Below are 22,930 nucleotides of genomic sequence, written 5' to 3'. Positions count from 1 at the left end.
GCTTTGAAGCTAATAGATATCTTGTCATTTTACATGTGGTGGTCTATGAATTCACCTGCTACAGAAAACCTAAATAACAAAATGACTGTGACTGCTTTGGTATCCAAACAAAAGCTACAAGTATGCGTGACTAAATAGTACTTTACAATCACACTTCAGGAATGGAAATTATGTTGCCTGTTTACATAGTAAAGGGTTTTCCCCATATGTCAGTGCATTCCACAGAACATATGTTGCAGCTGACTGATACAGCCATGATGTGCAAACTTGCAAGTCTCAGTTCTGAGTCTTTCTTCAAAAAAGTGTAAATCAACATATCTGTAATGTTGTTTGGCTGAAACTTGTCAAAGATCTTCTCTCACAATATAGCTTTTCTCTCAAGTGCTCGATATATCATTTTCCTTTAGTACATATAAACTTATGACATGTTAGTTACTATATGACCTTGTGTTTGAAATCACTGATGTTTTCCTAGCACTTAAAAATTTCATCCTGTTTTATAATCCACAGAAACATTTGCTGGTAAAAATCCTGTAAATGGATTTCTCAGTAAATGGAATGTCCAGATGATTCTGAGATTCAATAAACTTAATGGAAAATGGAACATCTACATGGTGCCCATAAAATGCATTTAAAATCTTTACTATTCATGATCTCTTTAATTTTAGGTATAAGGACACTGCCAGATCTCATTCTAATGAATGTCTTGGCAGCAACAAGCAGCTGGTTCCTTTAGGCTTATCAGATTTTGCATTGGACATTCGCATGCCTGGTGTGACGCCTAAGCAGGTGAGAACATATGGACAAGACAAACTTTATACCTTTGCTTTACAAATAAAAACAATCTTGTAAGCCTGTTAAAGGTAGAGTTACACAATTAGTTTATCTATCTTGTGACTTCTCAGTGGCCTCAAGTTGGGGCTCCATGGGAAGCTAAGTTGTCATGCTTGCTGTTTTTGCTGTGCAGAATGCTGGATGCTTGCTTGAAACATTATAGAATCTGAGAAGGTCATCTGTTAGAACCCCGTGGAAAACGTGCTTCCCTGTGAATCCCAGAAAACCATGCTCCTCTCTCCCCCTTATAGCTTGTACAGCGAGAACTGCACTGCCTACCTCTCTCCACTTGATAAATGGAGTGCAGAGATGGAGGAAAGGGGCATTCTTGAAGGAGAGGAGAGGAGGCGATGGGGACAGCAGCCTTATGCTAAATCCTATGGCTGCTCCGACCTCCTTCCCTCCCCCTCTGAAGTGCCACTGCTAGATGGGCAAAATTGCCTGTCTAATAGAATGCAGGGCGGCCGGAACACAGAGGTGAAGATTGGCTCCACGCTTCGGCCACTGTGTATTGGATATTAGTCTGCTTCCAAATTTGGAGCTTTCCAACTATCAACATAGGATTGTGCCCTTAATGACTGCTAATGTGTTTAGAAATAGTGCTTCATGACTGGAGTGGTCAGGAGACAGTAAGAGTAGCTTTCTTGCCCGTTCTAATCTTAAACCTTGCTTAACCAGCCTTCCAGGACAAAATGGAAATTCTAGAGTCAACATGTATGAAACGTAGTTCAAAAATAACAGTGTCACATTTCTAACACAATCTTGTCAGAAGTCATTTATCCCCTCGAGGTTAGCTATGAAGCAATTTCAGTTTCATAAGCTAAATGGTATGATTTTTCCCTTGCCTTTGTTGAACAAAGCATAAAAATAAGAACTTACACTAATGGACATGCATATTCTTCAGAAACAGAGAGCTTCGGCTGCAGGGCAATATAGAAATACAATAAAATGGAATGAAATGAAAGTAATCCCAGTTGCTTCTAGCAATACAGGAAAAGCTTCCCCCTCTCCTTTGGACATAAGTCCTACAGGTTTCTTTTATTTATTATTTTATGTATTACATTTCTATACTGCCCAATAGCCAGAACTCTCTGGGCGGTTCAAAAAACAAAACTTAAAACTGTAAAATCCAATTATATAGTAAAACACATTGAAACCTTAAGTTTAAAGCAGATGGTTGGAGCCATGACAAGAATGGAGGACATATATTCAGTCCCCTCTCCAAAGCAGGGATCACAGGTGTGAAAATGGACAATTGTTATGCAAGCGGTCTGATCAAGCAACTAGAATATTACATTCCGTGCTGGGCTTCGCACTTCATCTATGAGAACTGTATATGCAGCATCTTTTTTTCCTTCTTCTTCTTCTTCTTTTTTTTTTTGTGCATGTTCTGTTCCTGATCTAGAAGTAACTCTACTGTAGCAGGCCATGTAAATGGCTTCTCCTTTTCAGTGACTCAGTTGCAGGTGAATCTCTATCCTAAACATTTACATGAATGTAACCTGTCTCAAATCCTACAGTATTGGCAAAAGTACACTAGTACAGCAGCCATTCATATACCATACTAAATATTTAGTTGCTGACACAGCAAGACCTACGTAAGGACTATTAACCAGGGCTGAGGGTTGTGTTTTAAAAATAAAATAAATTGTGTGTGGAGATAATTCAAATTCGCTCAGAAAAAGGTGAATTCTGTTTAAATCATGTCAGTTAAAGGTACATGATTTCTCTTACTTTGCTTCCCCCCAATCATCATGGATATGGGCAATGAGCTCTACAGGGCACTGAAACCCCTCATAAAAGGATTTAAGATGCAGTCCTATGCACACTCCCTTGCCTGGGAGAAAACTCAATTGAGCATTTACTCAATTGTAAATGGCTTTACTTCCAAATAAACATGCATAGGATTGTGTTGCACATGATTTGCTGCTGCTGCTGATGTATGTCATTATATATCAGTTTTTTTCCCTTTCCTTTATTCTTTTTCCTTCAGAGTATGACAAAAATAGGATGCTCTGTAGCAAATGGTATGACTCATTGTTGCAGATAGCACTTCAAAAATGGAAGAAAAACAAGTGTTGTTTTTTTTTATTGGGGAGCATTTCCTGGAACTTATGATTAGAGGCAGCTGTTTCAATTTAGTGCTGTAAAAGAGACGGAAAAATGAAGTAGGACTCAAAAATATTCTGTATAGAAGCTCTTCTCTCTTTTTAAATTAAAACATAAGTACTTAGAATATGTACGTGTATGTAATGCGTGTGCTACCTAACTGAAAACTCTGTTAAAAAATAACTTGACATCACAGTAAAGTCTAGTTTTCAATCTTTGAATGTTTTTAGGCTAAAGTGCTCTACACCCTATACTGTTAAGCAGAATATACTTTACTCTTTTCTTCAGTAGTAGTAGTAGTTGTAGTACACTTTGTAAAATCTTCTCCTTCCTCCAAGAAACTTTGGGCATAACATATGGTCAATTTCCCCAGATGCTTCCTTTTCTTATTCTTGCAAAACTCCCTTTGATGTAGGTTAGTGTGAGAAGGTGGGGCTCTTTGCATGTAACATTAAGCCACTCTGGGTTAATTTCTCAGCAGAGTTTCGTGGAGGGTGCTTGCCATTTTAAATATGCAAAGAGTTGTAGTGTGCAAGTACCTTGCTGTGTCATGTGAACCCGGGGTTGTGGGTTGTTTGAAGGGTACACAACCCTCAAATAAGCCATAAGTTTGAGGGTTGTGCAGGCCACATGCAAGGTGCAATTTCCATAAATACTACTCAGACATGGCTTGTGTCATCTGAACCTGGGCAGCATAGCTTGGAGAGGGAAACAACCCTCCAATAATGCTACAAAGCCCACAGTCCAATATGACTGGCACAAGATGATCTAGTAAGGTATATGGCTAAGTGTGGTTTTGAGCCCTGGTACCCTGGGACTGAGTCTGGTAACAAAGAAAGTGGGGAGCCCTTTTGGAAAATTGAACTTGCCTGAATATGGCAGGTGGGATGCTAGCCACTATACTATGAAGCCTGACCAGTCTTCTTGTGCCATGGAGCAATATCTTGGAGATGGTGTGATTTAATTCTAGGTCATATGTATGTCTCTATGTTGATGCTGACATTGGTTTATTCCTATGTCTAATGTGGCTACTATAATCTTAGGCCCAAATCCAAAGAGAGTTAAACATGTGCAAAGATTGTGTGTGCAACTCATTGTGCTGAGTGAAAAGTGAAAGGTCATGCCTGATTTTTTTTATTTTATGCAGTATCAGCCATAACAGTTAAAATTGTTATAGGTACTAAAAGAAGGAAAATAATATGGTTTCCTTTTCATAAATGTGTATAGCTTTTGCTCGAATTTTATTTATTTAAAATTAAATAATCCTCTCAAGACAGTGTACATGATAAATAACCATACAAATGTATACAAATAGGCAATAAATATACAATAAAATATATTTTAGTTTGGAGGAATCTGATGTCTGAATTGAGCCAGTACTTATGCCCTAGCTAAATGTAATTAAGGCTACCTCTACGAAGTTATACCTAGCGGTGAAGGGAGAAAACAAAGAATGAAATGAAATTGTAACCCAAGGCAGGTACTTTCTTTTGTTCTTGAGAGCAAGCACAGAGCCCCCAATCTTTAGACTGAGACCCTAGCATGGAAGGTAGCCTTTAACCCACCCACCCCCACTACAGTCCTGATCCAGATTGGAGGCCCACACCTGCTGCTTATATCACCAGATCATGATCCATTGTTTGGTGATATATATTACAAGCGTGTGGACCCAGTGTAGGTCAGGATTGCAGTGAGCGGGAGGGGTTAAAGCTGTCTTCCCCATTTTAGGGTCCTGATCCAGATTGGGCCCACCACATTTATTCTAGAGTGATTTTTTTTAAAAAAAAATCCAATTTCATTTAGCAAGCCAGGAATATATTGGGCTACTGGAATTGTGATCCACCCTCAACCTTTCAGGTCTGGTGGACATATTTGGAATTTTGAGAGAGTGTTATGGGCACTTTCACAAAATGGCTGCCATGGTGGGTGCAGTCTGTCAAAAAAGACTCCGAAGGCAAACTGGTGAGACAAAAAGTAAAGTAACTTGCTGAAGAACCTATGTGCAAGGCAGAGGTGGGGCATGAGTGCTAAAGCACAAAACTCTTCTTTTGAACCCACTGATTCCAGTGCCCATTTTCCAGCAGTTAAACTGATGAAGCAAGTAACTTAGCCAAGAAACAGAGTACAAGGCAGAGGTGGGGGTCTGAGTCCAACTGCCAAATCACATATTTGCTCTCACAAAACACAACAAAATGTCAAGTTCAGAGAAGGCAAAATCATGATGCTCACAGAAACACTCAAAAACAAACAGACCAGGTGATACACATATAACACACAGGCATGACACCCCTCTTGCTCCTCACCACCCTCCCCAAGATGTTTCCTGTCACCCCCAGCTTACTTTTTTATTATTTTTCTGATGAGGAAGTGCTGGGCTGCAGCCAGCTGCCATTTTTATTTTCTTAGAATGCCTTTGGAGCTCCCCCCTTTTTTTTTTCATCATGGTGCCATGCTTGATACTGTAGGGCAGCATTAGCGACGAAACCTTTAAAAAATCCTTTTAGCGCAGCCTTCCCCGACCTGTGTCTTCCAGACGTGTTGGCTACAGCTTCCATCATTCCAAGTTGGCATGGCAGTGCTGGGTTGGGATGGGTGATGAGATTTGTAATCCTACACTTCTGGAGGGCACCAGGTTGCGGAAGGCCGTTTTAGGGTGTGTTCTCCACCCTACCGCCCATCATGTTCTGGCAGTTTGGTTGTGGCATTTCCTTTAGTTTCTTGGTTTGGTAAGTTAACCAAACACTTGCATCACTTAAAGAGTTCTCTTTTATTTATTTATTTATTTATTTATTTATTTATTACATTTTTATACCGCCCAATAGCCGAAGCTCTCTGGGCGGTTCACAAAAATTAAAATCATCATAAAACAACCAACAAGTTAAAAATACAAATACAAAATACAATATAAAAAGCACAACCAGGATAAAACCACGCAGCAAAATTGATATAAGGTTAAAATACAGAGTTAAAACAGTATAATTTAAATTTAAGTTAAAATTAAGTGTTAAAATACTGAGTGAATAAAAAGGTCTTCAGCTGGCGACGAAAGGAGTACAGTGTAGGCGCCAGGCGGACCTCTCTGGGGAGCTCATTCCACAACCGGGGTGCCACAGCGGAGAAAGCCCTCCTCCTAGAATGTGTTTAAAGCAGTTTCAACATTCATGAGAAGGTATGGGTGGGGGAAAATGCTTGCACTACAGTCTGAAAGAATGCAGTATTGGTCTCAAATAATTCTAAGTACTGTCGGCAGGGTTCTGACATTATGAATGTAGATGGCATAAGTGAATGTAGAATGCTTCATCTGAGTTGATTAATTAGAACAATTGGCCTTTTATATCAAGGCTCGTATTTTAAGGAACAAGGACGGTTTTAAGTAATGCTTACTAGTAATGATGGAAACATATTCTCTTGCATCAACCTCCGATGGTTAATTGTGCTGCAGATCTTTGCTTATTGTTCAAAGTAGGGCATTTGCTTCTTACATTTGAGTCTTGCTCAAAAGTATAATGTGAAGGCTATCTTTTACCTGGCTAAAGCTTTCCAAAGTGATATTGAAGAAATAGAATGGCAAATAACAGTAGAACATGCATTCCTGGAAAACGTATCCTTTCAAAACTGTTTAATTTATGTGGATGCAGTATGTGAAAATGGCTTGGTGTCATTTAAATTGTGCATAAGCGTGACTTGCTATTCAGAACTTCGAGAAAAGCGGGGTTGGCTATACAGGATATGTGCTGCCTATTTATGTTAAGGGCAAGTTATTTCTTATATAATAAAAATCATGCCCAACTTAAACCTCTTTTCACCCATAGCATCTCATAGGGGAAAAAATGAATATCACGATCCTTTCATATGGGCACATTTGCATCCAGAACTTCAAACTGCATTAATAATTTATTATTACTAATTTATTATTAATCATCAATTGTTATTAGGATTTCTAGAATAGTAAGCCAGTCTGGATTACCTGGCTCTTTCTGTAGCAGCCACATCAAAACAAATGCAAAAGCAACAATAACATTACCACCTTTGATCTTGCTAGGGTTTAATTTCTTGACGTTTAAAAATAATTTTGAGTATGCAAAAAAATCAAATTAGAGCACTAAATGCATGGGAAAGGAAATAGGGGCAAGGCAATTTAAGAACTCATGATTCACTTTTTAGTGTTTGGAAACTGTTTAGGAACTTTTCAGGTCTGTGAGTTTAACAATATGGTGGTTCAGTTTTGTGCATTATTTGCTCCCAGATCATGAACGTTGTAAATGTTATATAATGTTTGCTTGCGGACTAATATACGAAATAATGACAGAAGATTGCAGAGCAATTGACATTTTCAGTGCTCGTTTATTTTTGTTTATTAATAGGAGTGTATCCATTAGCGTAGATGACTATCAGCTGCTGACAGCTTGAAAGATAAAGAGCAATGAGTCTTTGTACAATCATTAGAGTTCTCTCTCATTGTGTGAATTATTTACTTTGAATTGATGAACTGGGCTGAATTTTTAAATGTTCAGTTGTAATATTGCTCATTGGAGAGAAACTGTATATATGCATATAAATACCTACCTTCTTATTTGAAATATATTAATGTATAAAATCACTCTAAATTGGAGCAAATAAAGATCTGTAATTAGACTGGTTAGAATACCTTGGGCATTCTATATATTTTGGTATCGTGAGGTATATAAGGAAAGAAAAATATATTACATACTTTGTCATGTTACTAAAATTTTGTTTGATAGTTTTGTGGTTTAATGTAAGCTGCAATGGGAGGGCTTTTTGCCCTGAAAGGTGGCCTATAGCCCAGTATTTTGTATTTGTTATTTCCTTCAATATCATCTGCAAAATCTAGAGTGTGAGATTTTAAAAAAACCTTCTTGTGATGACGCAATTAAACTATAGGATGACAGTTTTCATTTTGAAAGTGGAAAATACCATTTCTTGAAAAGATTTCTTACTACTTAATTGTGGATTTTTATGAACAAAACATCCTCTCCAACATTTGGCTCTCTTTCCAAATTTCTATAGAAATTGTAGGCCTGATCTTCCTTTGTTTGCCTGCTTCCCACCTTTCCACTTGCCCTTGAAAGTCTTTGGGAAGTAGTGGCAATGCCAGGAAAGACCAGACCTATGGGACCCTCTAATGTTTACCGATAATATTACTGGGCTAGATGGACCCTCTTTCGCATTTTCGTTATTTTATTCCTGTATTAGTCTTACCTGATGTCCATGACTTCTCAGTGTGACCTCTACCTACCATTCTGAAAAGTTATTCATCTACCTATGCAACTTTCATATAAGAAATGTTTCTTTTAAAAACAAGATGCAGAATAATATTTTTATCCTAATAGTCCACATTTGGCAAAGTGCAGGTTCGTTGGTTAAGAATGGAAAACAAAAATGAATAAATAAAACGATTCTCATGGTTTTAAGGCCAAATGTTCATTCTTTGAAAACATTACCCTGCAGTAACTGAGATCCAGCAGCTAGTTTTAATTGGAATTCATTGCATTTGCCTCTTCTCATTCTCATGGGAGAAAGTGTCTTTTTTAATTCTTCTAGCTGATAACGTACAATGAGTAGGAGACCAAACATTCAGATAATCTATACTTTCTTCCGGGTGGCTTTTTCAACAGTTTAACTAGTTGGCATTTGGCACATATTTAGGTAAACTGAAAAATTAATGCCATTCAACCTGTCCAATTTTAATATTAATCATTTATCAAATTCACAAACCTGATGTACCGTAAGTGAGCTTTCATTTAGTCAATGGTCTGGATTGGATTTAATGATAAACAATTATTTGTCCCTTGCCCTTGCCATCTCTGGTGTGAGGAGGATGTTAGAAACTTTTACATCTGATTTCAATTAACCACAGTTTACAGTAAAGTTATGGTGTATAGAGAGAAGCTTGCTGGCCATTGAACTTAGAACTGGAACCTAGAGATCAAATGAAAATTTCCTCCTGGAGGAAGTTTTTGATTTCTGACATAGTCTTCTTTGGACATGCAGATTCAATTATAAATATGCACTGTGTAGGATTTAGGTGTATAGCCTCTTAGTCTATATTGAATATTTCTGCCAGATTTTGGACGAGCAAAAGCACATACCTGGAATTGAATTGGTACAATTATTTTGTGTCTCTTTAAACAGAGACTAGAAGTAATAAATACTTACATTTTAAATTTTCGGATTATGGGCTTGACCTCTATTGGCTGTTAGAAAAGCTTTGATTTTTTTTTTAAAAAAACTAGCAACTTATAGTCTTTCAATTAGCATGAAGGCTTCTTAAAATAAGAGAGGGGTAGCTAGCTCATGCATATCTTGTATTTCACTATAGCTTGTATCTTCTGGGACTACTGAAGTAACTGATGTCAGTACAGGGTTGTCATGTTTCAATTTACTCTGAAGACTATTACAAATCGTGTCTGGTCTTGCTTTTCTCACTTTCCCTTGCTTACTTATAAAGGAAACATTATCTTGATTAACTTTCATTAATGTTAATTGGGCATAGGATCATACTGACACCTTTATAGATTTCAAATCTTTATATTCCCTATGTCCAGAATAGACAGGTTTTGTTTAATGTTGTATAAGAACAAGGGCATGTATAGAAGAGGGTGTGATTTGAGCAGATGTGGTCTGCCTTGAGTTACTATTGATTTGGGGATTCTTTCCCCCCAGGTGTCTTTCAAGCACATATATGCCGAGAGATTTTGAAAGGAAGCACATTTAAGGCACAATCTAGCATGCTCTTGGCTTGTTCTCATTGCTGATTGTAGCTTAATGTATTGTTCAACCACCCAATGTCCCTGGCACCCCATGCCTAGCAACTGACTCATCACTGTTTTGCATCACTGAGAGCACAACATGAGGAAAGAGCATTGTGCCATAACATACCCATATTAATCACTCAAATCAGATCAGAACTGATTTATTTTTATATAGTTAAACATATTTATTTGTATATAGTTATACATATATAGTTACACATATATATGTAATTCTGGCTATATTCAAGGACATCTCTTGTGAAAATTGATATGTATATGAATTTCGACTCATGGAGAAAAAGAAAAAGCGTAATCATTTTCTGTTTTGTTTTTATCCCACCCTCTTTTTCTTCCATTCCTGTTAGTCTGATACCTACCTTTGCATGTCTCTTCGTTTGCCAGTGGAGGAGGAAGCCTATGTAGGTGAGTACTACCCAAATGTAAGGAAATCATGGTCAGACCTAGTATGACTCAGTCAAGGCTTCTGTTGCTTCCTAGTAGCTTAATCTTTTCCATCAGAGTTCCTGTAATGCATTCATCATGCCTAATGCAGAGGCAAAACTAGAGCGAACCACTTAAGGTGGGGATAACAAACTGTATCAGGAGAGACTCATGAGTAATAGTACTTAAGGAGCTCTGTGTAGATGCCTTTGGCAGCTGGGCCCAAGCGTTCCCATTTGTAAAGTATTGGCTTTCTGTCTGTGGCTGGATACTTAATTCCACTCCATTGCACAAGCTGTTTATTTACCTGCTGATACAGGCTGTAAATCTCTTTGCACTTACAATAAGCATTGGGAACAGTAAGATCTTACCTGTCTGCAAAATATACTTGCTTTATGTTGAGGCATGGATGAGATGACAGATAAATGACAGGACCTACCACAGCACTCTATCAATGTTTAATTTAAGTAAGTAGGCCAGTGAACTAAGCGCCATCTGTTTAGCGTATTCACTCAGTAATCTTAATTTTTATTCCACTCTGCTTGCAAACATTTACCTACACTGTGGGTGTCAATAGCAAAATGGAAATTTATGTTGATAGCAGCACCTCGAAAAATTGTCACTTGTGTTTCAAAAGAGATTAGCTATTGCTTAATACATTTTAACTTTATACCTGCAAGGTAGTTGATGAGTGATAAAAGCTTGACTCCCAGCCTCTCTGCCCCCAATTCTTTGAAAGTGGGTTTAAGACTGAAATGAAGCCACTATTTTTGCATCATATTCTCATGGCGAAGACAGTGGAAGTTTCAAAGTAAGTTCCTTTAGAAGACATGATTTGGCAGCATCTTTGTTTTTAAATTTCTGATACGGTATTTCAGTAATTATACTACGAAGTGCTGGTTTGAAGACTCTCAAGAGCCTAATTTGGGCTACAGGTTGGCTTATATTTTACATTCCATAAACCAGGGGTGGGCAATGAATAACCTTCACTGCCCCCAGTAGTGGCCCCACTGGAAAAAAAGAAGTTGGTTTTCTCCTTTTTGGCCTTCTATAGTGCTCTGGATCCTATCCCCCCCCCCCAAGTGGGCTTGTTTTGGCCTACAGCTCGCTTCAGTCCTAGCCAGCATAGCCAATGGTGATGAATGATGGGAGCTGTAGGCCAAACATTGGAGGGCCACAAACTGCCTACCCCTGTTCTACAGGGTGCTATCCTTGGGAGTTGTGCTATTTCCAGGGCTACATTTTACTCTGTTATCCAAAACTGTTTCCTCTTAGAGCAGGTAAGGGAAAGAACTCTGATACTTTTCTGAGTGATGCTAAAGCTGGCTCACGTAGACAGTAGGCACAGTAGGCAGTTCCCTGTTTGCATATGTAATTCTGCTGTATTTCTTACGTTGTATTTCATTATCCGCTCATGCCTGATACAGAAATGGGGCAGAATTATCTGCCCCCAGTAGGCTGATTGGAAGGAGAGAAGGTCAGAGCAGGCCATCCTGTAATCACACAGTGGGAAGCAGCCTTTTCTATGGGTGGCTGTTCTAGGCTCACAGGAGCATTTAATGATCCAATTTTAAATTATTTTTTCATGGCACACTGGAAGTCCTCTTATGGTGCATAGCTTGGAAAGAACTGCTATGCTATGTGTTCAGAGGAGTTTTCTGCTTGGATCTTGTAAAATAAAGTGTTTAGAACTGCTGTTAATTAAAATGCTGCAATAATATCCGATGTTATTTAATTTATGGTTTGTCTACCATTCTTTGAACTAGTATTTATAAGAATTTAATTGGTATTAAATATCTTCAACAGTAGTTGTTCTTTAGTGTTATTTATATGCTGGAAACACTCCTATTAAGATCTAGTTAGAACTAAGAAAATGGGTCCTTGAAGGCAACTACTGTGCTTTGTACCTTTTAAAAACAACAGCAACAGCAACAATATTTGAACATTACTGAAGAATTTAATTACTGAGAGAAGAAAAATATCCAAAGTTCATATCACAGTAAATAGCAAATAGCAAATATTTAGAGGATGCCAGAAGTAAGAAATTTCAGTTTATCTATTAGGGTTGGATCCTTCTTATTTTGGAACCACTTCATCTGGTCAAAACAGAAGCCATTAAAATGCATAATACATAATTGCTCCCACGCTACCATGTGAGTTTTATATGTAAACTGGTGTGCGCCTAAAAAATGGACCAGGGCTACAATCTCATGCCTGCTTACTAGGGAGTAAGCCCATTAAAGTTTCCAGGAGTTATTTCTCACTAAACATTCTCAGGATCAGTAGGGCAAAATTCTTTTCATGATTGTCAAATCATAAAAAAAAAAAAAAAAGATTGCTTCTGTCCAAAGACATATTTCAAAAGAAAACTGAGCTTGACTGTAAAGTCATTTAAACCATAGGCCATTTATTTTACCAAGGTATGATGTATGCTTTCTCCACTTAATACGGCCTTTAGCTTTGAGTATGTGAATGTTTTCACTGATGTCAGTTGAGATCACTGATTCCTCAAAGCAGGTTGAATGTTGGTCAATACTGTGATATATTCCAAATCACAGGCATCATAAATTTCAACATTGCATTCCACATTGGTGATCTTTTCTTTCTTTCTTTTTTAAATTACTTTTCCTTTTCTACACCTGCAGTTCTTGCTCTTTGAGATTTCAGTTCTTTCATTTTCAGTAGTTTGGTAGACATAGAATTTCTGGATTGTTTGGAGGGAAAAGCTCTGCTACAATGTGTCATGGCTCACTTCCTGATGGGTGGATTGGAAGGAGCACATAATAGTTCTACTTCAAGGCATGGATAAGCTTACTAGGGTTTTCTATGCACATTTCATGGTTTGGGGACATCTTCCTTTCCATTTCCCAATTGCATAGCAGTGTGACTAAAGTGTTGGATTCCAATATGGAAAGCCCAGGTCCAAATCCCTACTTAGCCATGAAAGTCACTAGGTGGCTTTAGGTTAGGTTGAGAGACAGAAAGTTGTCTGCTTCAAAGGGCTGTTAGAATATAATGAGATAAGACCTCAGCAACTTGGAGGAAAGGCTAAAAAAACCCCCATAGACCTTCCGTCCATGGTTTAAGCTTGCATGTGAACCAGGAACTCTGGGTTATCTCTCTCCTGAAAACCGAAGCCATAACCCACAGTTTGTTGTTCGGTTTGTTGGGATAGACAAGCCAGAGTTTCTGGTTCTCACACAATGCTAAATAAACGATGAAAGGTTCAGCTGCCCCACTTGTAATGGGAGCAGCTACATTTTTTTAAAGTGGGCTATCATGACGTATAGAACGTGTCTCAAGATTGAAAGTAATTATATTTTCCAGCATCTTGAGAGAGAGATCTCTATAGATCTGCAGTGGATAAATTTCCAGTTTGTCCACTCATTGTTTATTGTGAAGTGCAAACCAGGGCCAATGATTAATTTCCATGATTTAAGCACCCTGCAGTTATGCCCAGACTGGGGTTTTCTACTTCCAAAATTTATCTATAATCCAATAAAGTTCTGTTGCAATTTTAGTTTAAAATTACAGATATACATTTTGCCAGTAATTATACTGACTTATAATCAGAATCCAGTTACAGCTGAATAGCAGAAGTATATAAAATATCCATCCCCTTCACATTAGGTGATGTTACTATTACTTTATTAGCTGATGATTAACTTTCCATGTTTATCTAAACAGGAAGTTATGCTTCTACAAAGCAGAAACTGAAATAGAAAAACACAAAGGCCCTGAATAGAAAAATACGACACAGTAAGGCATGGTTAGGCCACTGACCCTTTTGCAGCAAATGGTTAGTGAGTGTGTTCAGACCGTGGTTATGTAGCCACCATGGTTAGGAATAGTTCACATGACATGCTAAGTCATGGTTCACACAATATGCTAAGCCGTAATGTTTAGCTCAAAATGCTTAACCACTGTGGCTTAGTGTGTCATCTGAACAGGGTCAAAATGTACAGTAGTACTTAAATGTGTGCCATCAAAGTTGGATATGTCCAGCGTGTTTATACAAATCTCTAAGAAGGGAAATTTTGGTGATTTTCCCCATGGTAGGCTGTAACTCATATATTTGCTAATTCTTTCAGGATCTGCTAAAGAAATACAGTAGTGTCTAATTATCATCACAAATGTCTAAATTATAATTGTCAAATGTAAAACCTTTTACTTAAAATTTATTTAGAGCCTATTTTATTAGACTTGTAATGTAGTCCATTCTTAATTAGCACTATGAGCTCAGAACATAGCCATAAATTTGAATACAATAATTATGATGTCCTTTAAAAGTTTTAAAATAGATTCTGTGCCTTCTCCCCCATGTTAAAGTTCTGCACATGTACAATAGGACTAATTATATGGGAAGTACATAGCATCAGGGGTGGGAAAGTGACATTTTTCTTTTGTGCTTCTGAAAAATTAATATTTTCTGATTTAGCTTTCTAAATGTTTGATAACTTTATAAGGGAAAATAGCAAAGGTAGAAATTATTTTCTGTATTGTGCGGCTGATACAATCTGGTCTTTACTATTGAACTCTGGTGATAGCTAAAGGGTGTTCTACTGACACTTAGAAGAATTGTGTCTGACAGCAAGCCACTCAGCCAGGAAATTTATCTGTCATTCTCCTTCCCTTATTTTCACGCATATGGCCAACCAGTAAATAAATGTGTTTTTTCTCCTTACCGACTGACAGTAAGACCCTATTTGTCAAACAGTTTCATACAAACAAGATGGGGGCCTATTACAATCTGAAATATAGATGGAAATAATTTGATGATGCATTGCTTTTTTATTTCTTTAGTTGACTCCGGGATTCCAGGATTGTTACTATAGAAATCTTTATTACTTGGTGATACTGCCTTTTCTTGAACAAAACCCATCTGTGTTAGTGAGCATTTATTTATGCATTTAGTAGGTAATGGTTTATGGTTAGCTTTATAATATGTGAAAATGATTCACATAATCTGACCTACAGTGCTTGCTTTACAGAAAAATAGGGCTCAAGCAAATAATATAGATCAGAGAAGGAAACAGGTTACCTTACTGATGACAGTCAAATCAGAAGTAAGAGAGCTCTTTGCATACTTAAATTATGGGCGTAAAGAGGTTCCACTTCAATATGTTATTGAGCTCCTAACAAGAATCTTTCAGGAATCCAATTCTGTATCCTATATACAGTATTAAGGTATTAATGTACTGTTATCCTTGGCTGAAAAGCTTAATGAGTGAGCACATACTATTTTGTTGTTTTAAAAAGACAGACTTTGGATATAAAACCATTTCCCTCCATCTTAATAGTGCTTCCTTCCCAAATACTTGAAATGTTGCTCTAAAAACCCTAGTGGAAATATCTCTCTTGATATATGAAATATATTAAAATGTTTCACATCTCCTTACTTCTTTTTGAAGTATTTTGGTTTCACAGTGCCATAAGTAAATATAACAGTTGGTGAGAACAATTGAAAAATGATTTTGTAGCATCAATTGTAAAATTCCAGCTGCCATCATAGACTAGGGTGAATTCTGTTAAGATAATACCTCCCCAACATAGAATATTTCTTTGTACTGCTAAACATAAAAAATAAAAATAAAATTAAACCAGGAACACAATAACTCTTCACCTATACTTTCCACAATACACTAGAACTTCTCCTGTGGTCCTAATCCCACTATATCGGTAGAATTAAAATTATACTCTCAATCTCTTTGTCTGCTTCCTAGGTAGAGATACTTAGAATAATCTCTGTCACTAATGCAACAAATTAAAGCTACTATTTATCTACCACCTTCAGATTCATCCCAGAAAAGGAGAGAGGGTAGGAAGAGGGGATCTTGTTACAAATTGAGTTTCATCTAGAGTAGAAATCGAAAACATTTTCCATGTCATGTCTGCCTTTGGCTATGTAGTTTGTGGTAGTTGTTGAGAGTGCTGTGTATATTTCTTGCTTTCTTTCATTTTATTCTTAGTTACATACTTTTAAAGCAGTGCATAACTCCATTAGAAAAATATTAAAATAATTTATTTTTAAAAAACAGCATATACGGAAGGAAAACTGAGAGTAGAAACACAAGATATTCACACTTCATCCTTTCCACGATGTTTGATTTATATTCCCTCTGTGTTATCATAATCAGCACAGAAGCCCACAGTGTATCTCCATTCACTATTGTATGAATAAAAGATAGAGGAGAAGTATCCTCATGCAGATTAATGGCTTCCTGTAGAAGGAAAACAGGCCCATATTTATGTATCGCTTTTGTCTTTCAGTTGACTTCAAACCTCATGCTAGTATGGACACTGTCCACCATATGCTACTCTTTGGATGTAACAATCCGGCTTCAGATGAAGATTACTGGTAAGGTGAAGATTACTGTATGCCTTGTGAAGATTACTTGTGTTCATGGAATTGGTTTAATTTGTTATCAGTGTTAGTTGTCCATGGTGGGGACAGGGTGGAGAATGAAAAAAGCAGTGACAACGAGGCAAGTTTAGGTTAAACCATGTAACAGTCAGGACTGATGTCCGGGATTGCCAGGAGTATATGCTCCACTCTTTTCTTTACTACCAGCGCATAGTTAAATGGTGGAATTCACAAGATGTGGTGATGGCCACCAATTCGTATGGCTTTAAAAGGAGGTTGGATAAATTTCTAGTTGAAAAAGCTATCAATGGCTACTAGTCCTGATGGCTATGTGCTACCTCCAGTATCAGAGGAAGTTAGCCTGTATACTCCAGTTGTTGGGAACCATGGGAGGAAGGGTGCCTTGTTGCACCCATGATCTGCTTGTGGTTCCCTGGCTGACAGCTAGTTGGTCACTGTGTGAACAGAGGGCATGTCTACACCATACCTATATCCCTGGGTAGTCCTTGGATCATCCCTGTGTGTCCACATGACACACAGGGGATTCTGGGGGAAAACCAGGACTAGCAAGGACTTACCCTGGGATATCGGGAACTGTGGAAAACCTGACTTTTCCACGGTTCCAGAACCATCCTCAGGAGTGTGGGCCGTATGGCTGTTGCTCCCGGGTTGTCTTGTCCTGCCCGCGAGTAGCAGGGACTGTAAAATGGGCACGTAGCTGCATGGCGGCAGTCTGTGCCCATCGAGGTTGGGGAGCAGGGTCGGGGGTTTTCCCCCTTTACTTTTTGCACTGGAGCGTTAGTGCACTCCTCTCGTTGTTGTTGTTTTTTAAAAAATGGCAGCCGTGACATCCTTCCAGGATGTTACATGGCAGTCTAGACACCCAGTGGGGATCACGGAAGCTGGTAAGTCCATGATCCTCCCCCTACACCCTTGTGGTGTAGACATGCCCAGAGTGCTGGATTAGATGGACCCTTGGTTTGATCCAGCATGGCTCTTCTTATGTTCTTAAGTTCTTACCAGGCTCTCTTTGTTATGAAGGGAGAAATAAAGGAAAGCTGCACAGTAAGGATATGTGGTGGATATAAGGACATTTCGGGCAGGGTGAAGAATAAGAGTCAATGAACATTTCTCTCAAGAGGTCGGTGGGAATTGATTGGTACAAATTAGTACAATTATAACTCTTTTACATTCAAAAGCAGCCATGGGTAGAGCATATTTTGAGCTTTCTAGTTGAATCTTTTATATGTCCAGTAACAATGCACTTAGATATGTGTGAAGCTGGCAAAAACACGTATCTACAGAATCATGATATAACTACTTACTTGTGGAAATGTTCAAATTTCTAGCCTCATTTGATTCATCTGTCATGGATGCCTGTTTCTAAGAGCACACACTCAGGCACACATCTATAGGTTCAAAGAGTAGTTTATTATAGGAGTAAATTACTTATCTACTGTTTTGAACTGGCTGCCAATTCAGTTGACTTACTGTATAACATAGAGGTGGATTGATATTTGGCCTTTTGACTATGTGAAAATATGCTTTGTGATAAGGTGAACGTCAGGGCTTCCCTATGATTGTTTGTACCACCTCAGAGAGCCTCAGAACCATTGATCTACAAACTTGAAAATAGGGTAGAAGTGCTTGGTGTAGAAATAGTCCAGGTTCCATTTGTAAGGTAGTCGAATATGAAACAAATTTTCCATTACTACTTGAGATGAGATGTTTGTATTTCAGAAGAATGGGACAGCCTTAAATTTCCATTTTACTGGTTTTACTTTATTGGGGACTGACTAGCTAAAATGTAAAGTGTTTTGTCAAGGTTTAATTAAGAAAGACACATCTTTCTTAACAAGAAGACATCAACCAGTTTTCAAATTAATTTGTGCCAATAAACCTTCCATTCCTTTATATCTCCTATAACAAGGAGATACACTGGTATTGTATCTAGTAAGATATGTATTGAAATCGCACATATTTGCATGACCTTGTCCGTGCCTGAAGCTCTTAATGCACTGTGATTCACTCACTTCATAGATTGATTTCAAAATAGAAGGACTGTGAAGAATTGATTTCTGGAGGGACTTCAACTAGGAATCTTCTGGATATAGCGGGGAGGGGGTAAATCTTCTTTAGCTTCTGTTTATCTAATAAAAAGTGTACATCATTTCCTTAGAGGGAGGAAATATGATTGTACCACTAGGAACTTTTCTCAACTCCATTGGTGACTTCACTCTATTGTTGACATAGTTGTGCTTCAATATACATATTCAGTATTTAAGATAGGCTTGATGAAGGAATGGTAGATGCAGTACTTTAAAAGTATTCATTCTGTAATATTTCAGATAGTGGTTGAATACGAGTTTTAATCAACAGAAAAATCAACTTAAGCTTACATGATTGATCTGTAATCTTTTTTTGGATATATTGAAGGAAGCATGTACATTATCAATTTTATAAACCAAAGCTGCCACGCCTTGCTAAGAGGGGGAAGGCCATTGTAATTCCCCTCCCCTCCCCAATTTCATATCACTATAATACACTAAAAACAAATCAGCCTAAACAAACCCAGAGCTTATTATAATTTTTCCTCACCCATTTAAAACTCATCCATTTAAAACTTTGGTTGATTGGTTTACTGGTTGAAGTGATGAAAGGTTGCAATTCCAATAAAAATCATAAATTCAGAATAGCAAGTAAATGGCAAATTTCTTCATTTTTATTCTCATCAATAAGATATTGCTATTAATAAATCAGAGGCAGCTTTGAAATACCTTTTAAATTTTGATTGGGCCTTTAATATTTGAAAAGGGCAGTCTATAAAACAGGTAACCAGAAATGGTAACTTGGCCCCAAAGGGTTATGAAATTAGAAAGGTGTTCTATTTATATGTTACTGAAAAATACTTCCTATTTAATTGAATTTGATATTGAAATCCATATGTTCATATAATACTTTTTATATAATCCTACTATTTCCCAATTGGTAAAGCCATCTTGGAGTATATGTATTCTTGCTTTTTGCATTCAGTTCATTTTGTAAATTTATATTTCATTAGATGAAGTAATCACCCATAACTTTGCAACATGCATCAAATAGTGCTAGTGTATCCTTTTATCATGGGTCCATAAACTTTTGGCTGGTGTTAGTAGCAAACCATTATTTGAAGTTGCAATCACCCCTTCCCTACTCAGCATCCCATCGTCATAAGCCACATGTGTTTTGCTTCATTCTGGCCATGCTGCTCACACCCTTCTCACTTATGGTATATCCTTGGGGTCATCTACACAAAGCAGAATATTCCACTATGAAAGTGGTATGAAAGCGATATATAAAAGGCAGGAGCCACACTACTGCTTTATTGTAGTGCACTGCAGGATCTACACTACTGCTTTATAGCAGTATTGAAGTGTACTGACAACTGTTGTCAGTGCACTTCAATACCACTATAAAGCTCCTGCCTTTTATATACCACTTTCATACCACTTTCAAAGTACTATATCCTGCTTGGTGTAGATGAGCCCCTTGTGACCCAGCAGACTCAGGGAACTTATAGCCATTCAAGCAGGTTCTGGTGATTCACCAGAAACTATTGTGATGTCAGACAGTCAAATACATTCTGTTCTATCCCAGGAGCTGAGCAAGAGCTTGATGAAGACCGAGTGAGGTCTGCTCTACAGTTTGAAATTACCTGCTCTAAATTAAATGAAAGACTCTCTGATTTTAAGGGCTAGGGCCTGTTTCATATATTTCTGGAGTGCTGAGATTGATACTTCCATCAGCATGAATGCTAGAACTTTCTGAAAACATTTGGATGAATGACTCACAGTTAACAGAACTGTGTCAGGGCTTATGTGCCAGTGGGCCAGAAGCTCTGAGATGAATACTTCCCATATGATCCACTTATCTAGTATGATTCCTTCACCCCAACATAACTGGAGCAATGTGGGGACCTGCAGCTACTTTATCCCATTAACATAATTTACTATTCCTAATTGAAATGTCTACAGGAAAGTTGTATCTTGAGAACATTATATTGAAATTGTAGCTGGAGTTCCTCCCCTCATTTTGTTTATTGAAGTCTGTTTTATATTAAATAGAGATCCAAAATATGCAAAAAAAATGGGTTTTAGATGTTCCTAAGGAAAGCCATGAAAAGGCTCCTATAGCAGTTCTTCAAAACAGTATACCTATGTGAACAAAATGGCCGCCATCATTTAGACAGGCTGAAGTTGATGATTTTCTTGCAGTTTTGACAGAATACTGTACACAATACCGATTTGTCACAAGTTTGTGTTTCAGCTTCACATTTGTTCAGATGTGCCATTTATCGTGGACTGAGTCTCTTGAACCTGTAATATTTTTTAATAGGAAAAGGTCTAAGGGTAAAGCTGACCTTTTATTCAAGGAACACTAATTTGTCAAGTACATTGATCAGAACTGCTGATATTTTTCATTGGGTGTAAGGTGCTGTGTCGTTAGGGCAATACAGAAACAGTGAATACATGCCAGATTTTAGATAAACTTTTTAACTTGAGCACCCAAGTATGTTGTGATAGCAAATCAATGTCTAATCTAGTCTTCAAGTTGCCTGCTCGAAGCCTCTACAGTCTTTAATATTCTTCTCCAAACTTTGTTTTGTTAGTAATTTTGTTAATAGTGGTTTATTAATTAAAATTATATCCAGTCTTAAGCAGATGCCCATGTCATAACAACATCATTTAAAAAAACCCAAAGCACATCAGAATAAAAAACCCCAATATTCATACAAAAACAACTGTAGCAGATAAATACGCTGCAGGAATTCAATCAAGTCATCAGGCCTGATAAAATAAAAACATCTTAACTTTATGATGAAATAAGGGAGAGATAGAAGGATGTCCTGAGACAGAACATCCCACAGACTGGATGCTATTAGAAATAAGACCATCTCTTGTAGGGTAGCCACTTATGCATCACCAAAAAAAAAAGAAGTGTTAGTAAAAAGAGAACAAAATCTGATGTGGATTTTCCTAAAACTTACATATGCTGTTTTATATGTATAGATGCAAATTTATAAATATTATAATTTTAAACAGAGATACTGGTTGTGACCTGTGCACTGGCAGTCAGTCTGCTATCCAGGTGCCACAGTTGATGGAATACATCAAGGGCCCTGCACTCCTTTTAATATAAAATATACTTGGACTAGACAGCATCCCTTCCATTAGTCCCGACTCTTTCTACAAAGTAGAATGTAGGCCAGATGAGCGGCCTACTCTCTTGCATATCCACCAGTGGTAGTTTTGAGAGAGAGAGGACACAAAGCAGAGCCTCCTTTGCTGATCTCAGTGGATGGGCAGGACTGTATGGGAGGACAGTCCTTTGGGTAGCAAGCTCTAACTGCATTGGAGTCAGCAAATACTCAAGCTGGTTAGTCAATGGGATTCAAGCTACAACAAATGTGGTCTAAATCCAGGCAGAAGTCAGAACACAGACAGTCAGACTAGAGGATCAGGCAACAGAAGGAATGGTCATAACAGGCAAGAGGTCAAACAGTATATCAGTCAGGTACTTTACGCAGTCCAGAAACAGTGTCATTAAGCAATCCCAAAAAGCAGGAAACTGAAAATTTGTCACAGGGTATGGTTCAGGAGGCAAGGTACACAGCAGAGGCAGGTTAAACCAAGTTGTGCCAGCGCTGGCTGGGTTTCTGGTGAAGGCTTTTAAGCCCAAAGCCTGCTGAATCTCACCCAGAGCTCAGCTGCAGTCATCAGTGCTCCATTTCCAGAGCCTTACTCCTGAGGAGTCACTGTTTCCTGAGGAGCTCCTTTTTGGAGGCAAGCACTCCTTAGCACAGAAGCCCTGTTGGCCTGTTGCTTGATGAGACTATGCTCCTGGGGATCTGGCGGTTGCTCAGCCTCTGCATCAGTGGCAGAGTCCCTTTCCCCTGACAGGAATGGCCCCACAACCACCTCCTACAAAGGCTCAGGCTCCTGTGGGCCTGTTGGCAGTCCCTAGTCCGAGGTGCCCTGGCCTTCTGGGATCGCTAACTCTTCCCCTGGAGAGGATGTCTCCAGTAAGGTATGACAGGTCCCAAGTCAATTAGTCTTGAAATGTGGCAATCAGCACTTTGAATTGTGCCCAGAAATGCACCATAACTAATGAATCTGAAATAGCAATGGGGTAAAATGTTTAAAAAAGCTGTCTCTGCTCAATCCTGTTACTGCTGTATTTTACACTAATTGAACTTTTTGGATACTTTTCAAAGACTGCCCCATGTAGAGTCCATTGCAGTAGTATTGAAAGTATGGACAGTGTTGTATTAGAACCTTTTCTGTATGGATCGTTTTATTTTTCTTCTCGTTTTCTTCTCCACAGTCAATTTGAGTTTGGGAGGGAGGCTTTTAAAAAAAATGTCAAACAA

General features: G+C 38.1%; 1 protein-coding gene across 5 annotated transcripts in view; it reads left to right on the top strand.

The window, feature by feature from the left end:
• The window catches only part of PAM (peptidylglycine alpha-amidating monooxygenase), a 156,351-nt gene that overhangs the window by 55,266 nt on the left and 78,155 nt on the right, over positions 1–22,930 (top strand). For all 5 annotated transcript variants that reach the window (XM_063129560.1, XM_063129559.1, XM_063129557.1 and 2 more), the window contains exons 3-5: positions 669–789; positions 10,082–10,139; positions 16,428–16,515. In XM_063129560.1, coding sequence (XP_062985630.1) covers positions 669–789; positions 10,082–10,139; positions 16,428–16,515 — 267 coding nt within the window. The remainder of the gene's footprint in view (positions 1–668; positions 790–10,081; positions 10,140–16,427; positions 16,516–22,930) is intronic.

Source organism: Elgaria multicarinata, chromosome 6 (assembly GCF_023053635.1).
Source record: "Elgaria multicarinata webbii isolate HBS135686 ecotype San Diego chromosome 6, rElgMul1.1.pri, whole genome shotgun sequence".
Classification (NCBI taxonomy): Eukaryota; Metazoa; Chordata; class Lepidosauria; order Squamata; family Anguidae; genus Elgaria; species Elgaria multicarinata.
Note: the sequence above shows the minus strand (reverse complement) of the source record. Positions and strands in the feature narration are given on the sequence as shown.